General features: G+C 48.3%; 1 protein-coding gene across 1 annotated transcript in view; it reads left to right on the forward strand.

The window, feature by feature from the left end:
* ITGA11 (integrin subunit alpha 11) overlaps positions 1 to 9551 on the forward strand; it is a 112375-nt gene extending 102824 nt beyond the window's left edge. Inside the window, exons 23-28 of the mRNA XM_039865549.1 lie at positions 504 to 617; positions 825 to 911; positions 2775 to 2885; positions 2997 to 3092; positions 6696 to 6809; positions 7524 to 9551. Coding sequence (XP_039721483.1) covers positions 504 to 617; positions 825 to 911; positions 2775 to 2885; positions 2997 to 3092; positions 6696 to 6809; positions 7524 to 7595 — 594 coding nt within the window. The 3' untranslated portion in view covers positions 7596 to 9551. The remainder of the gene's footprint in view (positions 1 to 503; positions 618 to 824; positions 912 to 2774; positions 2886 to 2996; positions 3093 to 6695; positions 6810 to 7523) is intronic.
* The last annotated feature ends 3194 nt before the right edge of the window (positions 9552 to 12745 follow it).

The following is a 12745-nucleotide window of genomic DNA, read 5'->3' on the forward strand; positions in this document are numbered from 1 at the left end:
TATATTCCTGGTCTTTCTGATTCCAAACCCTGCTTGTAATCACTGTGGCTCTGACACCTAATGTGCCACAGCTAGAATGTGAACTTTCACACACTATTTACATCTCTCATTAATTAATGATTATCTCTCATAATAAATTAATTGTAGTCACCATCTCCACCCCCGGGGCAGCCACCAGTATCAGGCATCAAAACCCCCCAGAGCCAAGAGGAGTTAAAAATGGAAGTGACCCTTGCTCTCTAGCCTCCATTTGGTAAATATCAGCCGCAGGGAACACACCCCTTTCAAATCTCTGCACTCCCCCCACTCCACCCCCAGCCCATCCCCACTCCCCCAGCCCATGACAATGTTGTCACAGGTAGAAACACAGGGACCCTGAAGGTTGTTTCTCAGGCCCGGCTGGGAGGCTGCTGGCCCAGGACTGTTGGCCTGGTCCTCATCCTCGTTTCTCTACTCCCCCAACTGCTGCTGTTGCACTGATACCTCCCCGCTCTCGGCCACAGATCCAAAACTTGGGCTTGTTCCCTGTCCATGGGGTGATGATGAAGATCACCGTGCCCATCGCCACCAGGGGCGGCAACCGCCTGCTGATGCTGAGGGACTTCCTCACTGACCAGGTAGCACTGCCCTCGGAGCCCGCTGCGGGGTGGGGACCAGGAGGAGACAGACATACTGCTAGGTGTGTCCGAGTCCTCAGACCCCAGGTCCTCCCAGCGCCAGGCCTGGCCAGGCCCCCTTTGGAAGAGGAGGGAGAAGGAACATCTCTGGATGTCACAGTCTGCCGGCGCTGATTGTGAGGCTGGTTGTGTGTGTCGCTCGTGCAGGTGAACACGTCCTGTAACGTGTGGGGAAACAGCACCGAGTACCGGCACGCCCCAATGGAGGAAGACTTAAGTCGTGCCCCACAGCTGGTGAGTGTCCCCCAAACCAAGAACCATGGGGGGCGGGGGAAGAAGAGTGCTGCTGAGCTCCAGGGGTGCTATTTCTCTCCTTAGCCATAGTTTGTCAATAAGAGTTTGTCACGCACCTATATGTGCCCAGCCTCAAACCAGAAGGAAGCAGAATAAGGAAAAGATACTTCTTGCCCTTAACAAGCTCACTGTTTCTCAGGAGACACAAGAGTGAGTCCCTGAGAAGCCAGGATACAAGCCTGTGTGTGATGTCAAGAGAGTGACAGCAAGAGCAGACAAACTCAAGTAAAAGAACAGGGAAGAAAACAAAAACACCAACTCGAAAAGATATCTGCACCCTTATGTTCGCTGAGGCATTATTTACAATAGCCAAGACATGAAAACAACCTAAGTGTCCATCGATGGGTAAAGAAATTGTGGAATATATATGTATGCAAAAGAATATTATTCAGACATAAAAAAAGGAAACCTTGCCATCTGTGACAATACAGATGGATCTTAACAGCATTATGCTAAGTGAAGTAAGTTAGACAGAAAAGGGCAAATACTGTATGATCTCGCTTATATGTGAAATCTTTTTAAAAATAATAATAAGTTATAGATACAGAGAACAGATCGGTGGTGGCCAGAGGCAGGGGGTGAAGAGGGAGAATGGGCGAAAGAGAGGAAAAAGGTAAAGGAAAAAGAGGGAAAAAAAAAAGAACAGGGATAATGAACTTGCACCTGAGCCTAAAAGGGCCCTGGGAGACAGAGAAGCAGAGAGAAGGGCAGAAAGCCAGATGGAACACGGCCGTGAGGGCCGGAACACACACGGTTTCTACGGAAGACGTTGGCCACATCAGCTGGGGCCTCCCTGGCCCTGGAAATGAAAGGCAGCTCAGCTTCGACTCTCGAGGCCCTCCAAGACCCCTGTTAGTTCCCAGGTTTATGTTCTCCGGGCTGCCCCCGTCCCACGATACTAATTTCTGTGCAAGCTTTCGCTGTTCCTTATCCAGACAAACACCTTACCTGTTTTAGTTTGATTTCCCCCAAGCAAGTACCTCACACTAAGCATGTTTTTTTAGTGTAGTGCACTTTACTGAAGACTTGGGCTTGGGTGGGTTGAGGTGGCTGCAAGAGAGTGACACAGATAACTTTAACCTATTACCTTCTAATTATTAGTCTGATGATTTGTTTGGGTTTTCTATTAAGATGATATCATCTACAAATTATAATAGCTTTAGCTTTACCATTCAATCCTTATAAGTTGTTTTTCTTGTCTTAGTGCTCCGGCCAGGACCCCCAGGGTAATGAAGTAGAGGTAAATAGAAGTAGTGATAGTCTTGTCTTGATCTTCGTTTTAAAGAAATTATTTTTAATTTTTTATTATTAAATATGATACTTACCAAAGGTGTGAATTCTTATAAATACCCTTTATTCAGGAAGTTCCCCCAAAGTTTTTATCGTAAATAGAAGTTGGATTTTCTCAAATGCTTTTTCTGCATCTGTCGCAATGATCATCTAATTTTTTCCTTTAATCCGTTTATATGGGTATGGCATTTATAGGTTCTCTAACGTTGAGCCAAAATTCTGTTCCTGGAACACACTCAATTATGCACGACTTCAAACGCAGCATCAGATACACCTTGTCCTCCAGCCATCCCCTGGCAGGCCAAGCCCATATGTCCCCACTCCCCACCTCTCTCCTTGTCCCCTGTCCTCTGCCCTTGGTCAAGAGCAAAACCTCACTTGGTCAAGCAGTGCAGCTGAGCCATCTCTCTGACGGCCCAAGCCCCTGCTCACATTCTCAAGTCATAGCTAGGCTTCTGCCTTCTCTGTCCCAGAGCCTGGTTGCTCATCCCCAAAACCTCCTTTCTCTTTCAGAATCACAGCAACTCTGATGTAGTCTCCATCAACTGCAACGTGAGGCTGGCCCCCAACCAGGAAATCAATTTCCATCTGCTGGGGAACCTGTGGTTGCGGTCCCTAAAAGCAGTAAGTAGAGCACCTGGGCTAGGCTAGCACGAAGAAAGGGAAGGAGGTGGGTGCTGGAGCGTCTCCCATCTGGGGAGGGGCCAGCTTCTGACAAGGCCTCTGATTACACAGCTCAAGTACAAGTTGATGAAAATCACAGTCAATGCAGCCTTGCAGAGACAGTTTCACAGTCCTTTCATCTTTCGAGAGGAGGATCCCAGCCGCCAGGTGAGCCCCTGGGACCCCTGCAGACCTGGGCTTGAGCCCGGCCAGCTTGGGAAGGGGTTGCCCCTTCCCCTACAGTTTTCCTACACCCTCTGCTGTATGTTCCTGCAAGAAAGAGATGGACAGACCTGCTAGTAGTTAGTGTAGCATCTGGGGAGGGAAAAAAGCAAGGCAAAAGGCCTTTAGGGGCAAAAGTGGAGAGGGGGACAGAAATAGGCATTCTCCCAGTACCCCGGGGGCACCAGGCTCTGCGCCACAACAGCTCAGTGCGGGGGCAGAGGAAGGAGGGGAACCTGCATATTTTACACTCAAGGAAACTGGAACTGGAGCCCAGGCCTGCTTGCCTCCAGAGGCTCGATGATTGGCTCCAGCAACAGTGAGGCTGTGTCTTGGGTAGCCTGGTTGCCTAGAATGACGATTCCACTCCTGTCTTCCCCATCCATTCGCACCTCAAATTTAATGAAATGCACGTGACCTGTACTTTAGAAGTCTGGTGTGAAATGAATTGGTGAAGGCCAAAGGATGAGAGATGTCTTGGTATTGCAACTCTTTTCAAATCGGGTAAAACCAGACTGTCGCAGATCAGACTGGCTTGAATCAGAGTCTAGGAAAGGGGTGGGGCTCTGTGCAGTGCTCTCCTAGGAAAATGAGAAAAGCCCAGTCCTCTGGAAAGAGATGGACATTTCAGCCATGGAACACCATGGAACACTGCTGCCCTCCACTGGTCATGTCCCCAAACTGCCAGCCTGGGCTCCAGGTGAGCATTCCATACCAGATGCCTAACAATCCCCAGCCCCACCCCAGGAGATGCTGGAGAGCAAAACAGACATGGGCTAGAAGCCAGACCTTAAGGAAACACACAAGTACCCACAACAAACAGGGCGGGGTATGCCAGGCAGAGGGCTAGCAGGGGCAAAGCCCAGAGGCAGCACTCGGGGAACCCAACTAAGGAGCATTTTTGTTCGTTCATTCATTCATTCATTCATTCATTCATTCAGTGTTTGTTAGCTGTCCCTCGTTTGACTGAGGCCCCCTCAGGGGATACAGAGACGACTTAGGCAAACAAAGGGACAAGGACAACAAAGTATAGATGCAGATCTGCGCATGAGAACAGGTGCTGGGGATGGGAGGTGGTCAGACCAGGGAAAGCTTTCTGAAGACAGTCCACTTGAACTGAATCTTGAGAGATATGTTAGAATTTCCAAGTGACCAAGAGAGGTGAGGAGAGGGACAGGCACCCCTCACCCCCATATACAAACTACCTCTCTCTCCACACGTTTGTGTTCTTTAAGTGAATTCTCCTTCTACTACCCACCCCACAAAGAAAATCCCTCTTATGCTTTCTAAATGCTTCACTTCTCTTTCTGAAATCCAGGAACCCAAAATGTAAGCCCCTTTTGGCTCGGCTCTGAGCTAGGTGCCAGGGGTAGGGAGGCAGAACAAGGTCCAGCCTTTGGGAAAAGAAAGAGACCTGCCATTTGTTAAGCCCTAACTATGTGCAGGCACTGTAACAGATACCTCATGTGTTATCTGTGAGGTATGATGCACCACCCCCATTTTTCAGATGTGAAAACTGAGGTTGTGTGAGATAAGGCAGAAGGGGAGAAGAGACTTGCCTCAAGCTGAATCATGACTTGGTGGCCAAGCCAGGACTCTACCATGCTGTTCCAGGGGTTCAGTCAGTCAGTGGCATTCAACATGTTGACCGAGCTCCTACCCCGTCCCAGGCTCTGTTCCAGGCACTGAGGATAGAGCAGTGAACCAAAACTGATCTCCTGCAGTTGACATTCCAAGAAGGAAGAAAGGCAATTAATATAAACATATACAATGTCGAGCCGTGATAAGGTCTGCCCAAAGAGACACAGGCATGTAAACATGGAGACTCAGTGTGTGCTGTTTTATACAGGGAGATTGAGGAGAACCTCTCCAATAAAGGGACATCAGACAGAGACTATGAGCCGTGCCAGCAGAGGCCCTATGCAAAGGCCCTACAGCAGGTCTGTGCTTGCACATTGGAGGCCAGGAGGCTGGTGAGCTGGAGCAGGGGAGCTAGAGAGAGAGTAAGAGATAAGATTAGTAAGGTAAGTGGGGCCAGAGAGTCTAGGGCCTTGCAGGCCAGTGCAAGGACTCTATTTTTTACTTTGAGTGAGATGGGATGAAGACATGGGGGATCTGAGCCCAGCAGAGCATAAATCTGGCGTCCTCTGGCTGCTATGCCGAGAATAGACAGTAGGGGGCGAGGCAGAAGCAGAGAGGCAGTTAGATGGCTATTGCAGGCTCCAGATGGGAGATGAGCGGTGCTCAGATCCAGGAGGTAGACCTGGAAGCAGGAAGAGTGGCCATATTCCGGGTGTTTCAAAGGTAAAAGGGACAGACTTTGCTGATGGAGTCCATGTGGGTATGAGAAATACAAGGTTTGTGGCCTGAGCCACAGCAAAGATGATGCTGTCATTTGCTTTGATGAGAAAGACATTGACAGAACGAGTTTGAGGGTGAGGAATGGGATCAAGAGTTTGTTTTGTTCATGATGCCAGGCAGGCCAAATGACCTGAGTGACCACCCAGGGCTGCATTGGGACTTTCATAGCCCTGGGCACTTTTGCTTTCAGGGCCCCTTCCTCCATAATATATATATATATATACTTTTTTAAATTACTATTTTATGATGTCCACATAAAGATAAATATAATCCAAGCAATATTATGTTCATTTTTTGGTCACATAATTAGAACCTTGTGGCTTAGAATTAGTGATAGCCCCTAGGACACATGACAACAGATATAGAAAGGGGAAGAATATATGTTAAGAATTTTTTATTGGTACGTAGGCTTCTTCTGAGTCTGCTGATGGCAACTTTGGAATACTAGACTGTTCAAAACAAGCTGTTCTAGTCTATCCTATTAAACTTTTTTTTCTCTCCTATCCTTGTAATATAGACTTTAAAATCAGCAGTTTGACCCTGATAGGAACCATATTGGAAATTCTTAATACATTTAAAACATAAAAAACAGTTCTTTTTAAATTTTACTCTAACCCAGTATTTTAAGGACCAAAATTAAGGATAAGGGGCCCAGTGCACAATTTTTTTCTCTTAATCCCAATAAGCATGTCTATAATTGTATTAGATTATATTTATTTTTTTCTTCTAACTTTAAAAGAAGGTAGATCATGTTCGTGGGTCCCTAACAATGCTGTGGGCCCTGGGCCCCGTGCCCACTGTGTAAGTTGGCCCTGAGCTCACCAGGAAGTGGCTGTAGATAAAGGAGAGGTCCAAGGGTGAAATCATGGACATGTCCACATTTAGAAGTTTGGGAGATGATGAGGAAGCAGCAAAGAAGACAAGAGGCAGAAAATGTCTCAAAGAGGAGGTGGGGTCACTTTGATCACTTAAGTCAGGTGTCCACTGTGCAGGAGTTGGGAGCTCTGAGGCCTCTGCAGGCTGCGTGCCACCCATCCCTCCAGCATCTCCCTAAGGAAGGGAATGCAGACCTCCCAGCAGGTGCTAGCTGTCTTCTGTGTTCTGGCCCTGCCCCAGGTTCTCAAAGGGACCCTCTGAACAGTAATGCTGTTGACCTGGCCGCCTCCCCCGCCCCTCCGCCCCTTACAGATCACGTTTGAGATCTCCAAGCAAGAAGACTGGCAGATCCCCATCTGGATCATTGTGGGCAGCACACTGGGGGGCCTCCTACTGCTGGCCCTGCTGGTCCTGGCGCTGTGGAAGGTGAGGGCCCCCACAGCGTGGCAGTGGGGAGCAACATGCTGGCTAGAGGGCCCAAGCCTGGGGATCCAAACTCTGGGCTCTGTGGTCACTCCCCCACCTTCTCCCCCCATGGGAGCTGACACCAGCCCAGCCTCTTCCCCAGAACTTGCCTGCAGCCACAGCATCCAGCCCTCATCACAGCAGGCAGGTTGGCCACCAGAGAGCACTCAACCTATGGCTCTAAAACTTTCGTAGGTCCCTTGAAAAACCTGCTGAAAGCTAGGGTTTCTCTCATCAAACAAACAAACAAGAAAAACAAGTACACACACCGCAAAACGTCTGTAACAAAGTCATGCTGTTAACAAACCCTCCAAAGCCCTTCGCTGTCTTTGAGCCTCAGGTTAAGAAGCCTTGGTCTCAGTCTCCTCCTATCATAGATAAGGGGAGGGGGGCCCAGAGAGGAGTGTTTACTGGGGCAGGGTCACACAGCATGACTTCTTGCCTACTGATCCAGACTTCATTCACTCTGTTCCAGCACTCCCTACCAATTAAGTGGCCCATCATCAGGCCCACAAGGGAGATGGGGGAGAGGGCATCCTGAAAATAAGCTTGGGTATTTGGGGAGCCTTCTGAGGGAAGAAGCCTTCAGAGGGTTAGTGGAGGGACAGTTGGGAGGGGAGTTAGGCCTTATCCACTCTGCCCACCCCTGAGACTTCTGCCTTTGCCTCCCCACAGCTCGGCTTCTTTAGAAGTGCCAAGCGTAGAAGAGAGCCGGGCCTGGACCCCACCCCCAAAACACTGGAGTGAGGCTCCTGAGGAGGCTGCGAGTTGACGGGGGCCAGGTCCAGGTGGTGTGCAAGCCCAGGCTGGTGGCCCCACTGAGCTGGGGCAGAGAGGATGCCAGCTCGCTTTGCACTTGACCTCATCTGAAAAACAGAGCCTGCTCCCTCTGAAGGGAACTCAAGCCAGTTTTAAGAGGGCCTGCCCTACTGGGAGACGTAGACGCGTCCAACACACATCCCTAGGGATTCAAAGGGACCCCTCCCAAAGCACACGCCAAAGCCTCCCCCAGGCTCTGTGGGGGCATTTGCTGCCCCCAACACTAAGGTGCTAGGAATTCCTAATCATCGCTATCCTCAGAAGAAACCCAAAGAGAAAGACTGCAAATGCAGACCCACTCCGCACACTCCAGGCCTCCAGTTCCGATAGGACCCAATGGGACAGCAGATCTGAATTTTGCACTGTCCTACCACCACCACCCCCATGCTGCCAATGGCTCCCGAGTCACGCCCACCCCTTCCCCAGGCAGGAGTTGGGACCCCAGAGAACACCCTGAATAACCGGAGCCCAGGGTCGTGATGGTGACAGCTGCTGGCCAGGGATAAAGACTCTGGAAAGTGGAGACTGTGACGGACAGGCAGCTGGGACCCAGGATACGAGGCACCCACCTGGAAATGGGAGGCACCCCCATGCGTTCACACTGATTGCCACCCACACTCCCCCACCGTGCTCATCACGCTTGTCACCCTCCCCACCCCACTACCGCCCCTCCCAGCCACTTTTGTTCCCAGGTACATCCGGAAGTGGAAGTGTGTGGATGATGCAATCCCTAGGGCTCCACGTTCCTACTGTGTCTTCCCAAGCAGCTGCCCCCATGACTCCTGGGCCTGGCTGCAGGCTGGGCAGCAGGGATTAGGGGTGGGGAGCCTCCCCTTCCTGTATCATCCCCTTCCTAAGCACACACAGCCTCCCATCCCTACCTTCTGTCTACCCGTGCACAGAAGGGCTCAGCCATGGCTGCTGAGGGGTCCTCTCTGGAACGCACTGAGTAAGGCCTGGGCAGGGAACCCCAACTCTCTGCTTCCTCGGTGGCAAATATCCGGTCCACAGGCCCATGAGACAAGTGGTACCACCAATGCTGGAGCCCAGAGGACAAGAGGCACGCCTGGTGCCCAGCCGAGTAATTTATGCCTTAACCTTGTTCTGAGGTAGAAATGAAAGGGGGATACATCAAAGGCATCTGTCCCCCTGTTACACAGTATGACCTTTACTGTCATAAATATTTTTAAGAAATTTTTTAAAAAGTGTTTAAAAACAACCAAGGTGCTGACTTTCATTTCTGTGGGCAGAACATGTCCTAGTGAGACAGCATTCTTTTCTTGGAGAAGAGGTAGATGAGGAGGGGCTCCCTGCTTCCTTGCCGTTATCTCTAAGTATTGAGAAGGGACTTGTTCACCATCTGCTCCCTGCAACATCCCCTCCAAGTGGCTGTCTGGTCGGGGATCGACATCTCCAATGATAGAGCACTCCCTCCCTCCCAAGACCACTCATTCCATCTTTGTCCAGTTTGGATGGTCGAAACCCACTTGTCACTGTGGCCTCTACCCCTTAGTTCCAGCTCTTCCCTGTCAGGCCTCCCAGACTTCTCCAAGCTAGCATCTCAGTGCTGACCTTCTTACAACCTGAGTTTCTTCATCGTCACACACAAGCTGCTCTTAGACCAAGTTGTCTCCATCCTGTTCTTGTGTCATGGTAATCCCAAGAAGCCAGAAATAGAAACTCAGAGATTACTTGATCTGGCTCCCCCCATAGATGAGGATCCTAGAACCAGAGAAATTAAGAGGTAGCCCTAGGTTACATGGCAAAATAAACTAATCCCAGGACAGTGCTCTCTCTCTCACACCAGACTGTCGTTCTAGCCCAGCTTCAGAAGGACTTATAGTGAAAGAGAAGACATTGATACAAAATAAATCTTTATGGGAATATTTTTTTCTCAAGTGGTGAAACCAAAATCAGAAGGAAATATTTTGAAATCATATTTCATTTGAGTCTTTGCCCCCATGAACAGAGTAACCTGGCTGAAGGGGAATGGATGAACCCACGCTCAAAAGTGCTTTGTTTGACTTAGCACCATGTCTTTAGTCAAAACCCACCAACTCTGAATGTTTTTATGGAAACCTGACTTTTAAAGACTGATGTTCACATTTTTAAAAAATTTACACGTGCAACCCCACTGCAGGCCAAACAAAATGTACCTGCAGGTCAGATGCAGCCCAAGTGTCGTCAAGCCCTCGCACTGTGTCGCTCTCCTCTTTCTCTCATCCAGTCTCCCTTTCCAAGTTATTTGCTCTGGGATATAAACATCCTCAGACTGGCCTTGAGTGCCTGGGAGGGCAAGCAGAGAAGATGCATTTTTGTAGGGAGCGAAGCCTCATGCTAGAGCTCTTTCTCAGGCCTGGCTACACTTTAGAATCACACAGGAGTTTTAAGAGATACCTAGGCAAGGGCCTGCCCCAGGAACTCATATTGGTCAGGAAAGGTATCATTTTGTTCCAAAGTTCCACTGGTGCTGAGAGTCGAGGTCAACAGGCAGGTGACCACACACGCTAGAAACCAAACAAGAGGTGAACATGGCACCAGTGACCATCTATAATGAGTAATGGGAACTGTGCTCTCATCGTAATGCTTAAATGAACTCAGCTCCATCCTGACGTCTGGAAGACGTTCTCATGCCTCCAAGTCTCCAGAGTGGGATTTGCTGCAGATTTTTGTCTGAAAGGGGAAATGAACAGCAGTCTCTGAATCAATTTTGGCATTTAGTGGCAAGCAATCCAAAATGCAACCTCAAATCAACATTAAAATTCATATTGCAGTTCACACATGGATGTTATTAGAAATGTTCTATCTGGTAGTTAAGAATAATTATGATAGAGCTAAGAGCTGAACTCATCAAGTGTTAACATGAAGTGTAACCAACTTTAAAATGGTTCAATCTTTTAGAACAGTGGTTCCCAACCTTTTTGGCACGAGACTGATGCTCCTGCGAGAATCTAATGCCTGATAATTTGAGGTAGAGTTGAGGTGGTGATGCTAGGGCTGGGGAGCAGCTGCAAATACAGATGAAGCTTTGCTCACCTCCACTCACCTCCTGCTGTGCAGCCAAGTTCCTAACAGGCCACGTATGGACCAGTAAGGGTCTGCAGCCTGGAGCTTGGGGACTCTCATTTTAGAAGCATTACTGGCCCATCCTAGACACTATTCTAAACAAGCTGCTTTGACTTCCAAGCAAGTCTGAAGCAAACAAGTACATAAGAAAAAACATGCCAGGGGCGAGGTCTGACTCTTGTAAACCAAATTACCAACAGAAGGTGCTTTTAGAATTTGGTCCACAGATTGTGGGGATTTCTTAAATTCGAGGCTCACTGTCTAGTAGAGGAGAAAGACCTCCAACAAGAAGTTATGAAATGAGAAGTGCAAGATGTCCTAGATGGTTTCACTGTTAGTTCTGACATGTTGAGACCCTATGCAGGACGGGGCAGGCCCTCAGGGAAACTGAGGAGCAGACCTTGGGGAGATCCGAGAGGGTCCTCAGGCCCTTGTGCTATCCTAGTCTCCGGGAAATGGACATCAATTATGGTGTCTGTCAGTTCTGGCCAGGTGAGCTGTAAAGGAGAAATCCAGACAAGAGTGCTGCTTCTCTCTGACATTAGATAGTGTGGGCATTCAAGCTCACGGGGCAAATTGTGCCTCTTAAAGTAGATTACGTATCCAGGGCTGAGCTTCTCAAAGTGGGGTCCCAGAGCCACCTCAATCAGAACCACAGACTAAGATCCACCCATACCTCCCAGATCCAATTTCTATGAGGCATTTTCAAGCACATTAAACTTAGAAAACCAGCAATCTAGAGCCATAATATTGTTATTCTCTAAACTTCAATGTCAGGTTCTTAAACAATGCAGCCTTTCTCAGTCGCCCTTGGGCCTATTTTGGTGGCAGCTCCGCCAAAAAAAAACCAGCAAAACCCCCCAAAGAGTGGAGTTTCTGGGTTTTCCTTTCAAGGAAGGAAGGTACAGGAAAGGTATCAGGTAGAAGGGGCAAAGTGTTAATTCAAACACAACAGAGGGAGAATGACTCTGCCAGGGGGAATGTGAAAGAGCTTCTGAGAGATGTGGAACTCACCTTTCCTAGAGGGCTTTAAAAGACAAGTTGCTATCTCCATCAGCAGTCACAAGCTTTTACTGTCAATACTCTCTCAGAATGAGACACTAGACTTGAGTCAGTTATCCTGGCTTCAAGCCCCAAGATGCCAAGCAGCCTATAATAGAAACAGCTGGCTCACTCACGTTCCTTTTCTGGCCTAATGACTCACTGCAACCACACCTCACTGCAAACAAGAAGTGGCCAGGTCTCTCCACCACCAGATGTGCCTTGGGTGACTTGGCTTACTATGGCCATTAGTGGTAAATAATCCCATTTTCATTCAACAACACCTTGGCCTCTGTTTTTACCTTTGGTTAAGGTCTTCAGCCTTTTATTCTGTACTTCTTACTATTAAAAAAATCCCCCAAGTTATCCTTACATTAGTACTAACATCAACTAGGCACTTCGCAAAGAGCAGTCAAGCTTAATCGACCACAAGCTTTTGTGTTACTGTCTATTCCATTAGCTTTGACATCACACTAAAGTAGGACACCATGTTCCAAAACAGACACTGAAACAGAACAGAGGAGCTTTGCTGGAGGCCTGGCACCTGGGCGGCTATGGAACTTTTCAACAAGATATAGGCTAAAACGTACCTAGCAAAGGTAGAGTATGAGCAGAAAAATATTTTTTTAAAAAATGATGGGGTACCATTCCTTAATGGACTCATTCTTTGTCATTAGTTTTATATGTTGTTATCTCCCTGGTACTCCCACATTAAAAAAAAAAAATAGGCAGCAACTCAAATGATGTTTTCTGAAATGTTTCAGAAGGTGGCCCAAGCCAGAATCAGAAAGTACCATCATAAAATTTTATTTGGGAAATTAAAGTTTGAGGAAAAACAGAAAATCAGATTTCAAATAAGGGTGGGCACTCAGTTGGACAAGCAGCTTACCAAGGGCAGGAACAGTCTTTCTTATTATTGTATGCACACCCCTGGTATAGTACTTGACACACAGTAGGTGCTTAATAAGCAT

Source organism: Pteropus medius, unplaced genomic scaffold, assembly GCF_902729225.1.
Source record: "Pteropus medius unplaced genomic scaffold, Ma_sr-lr_union100, whole genome shotgun sequence".
Classification (NCBI taxonomy): Eukaryota; Metazoa; Chordata; class Mammalia; order Chiroptera; family Pteropodidae; genus Pteropus; species Pteropus medius.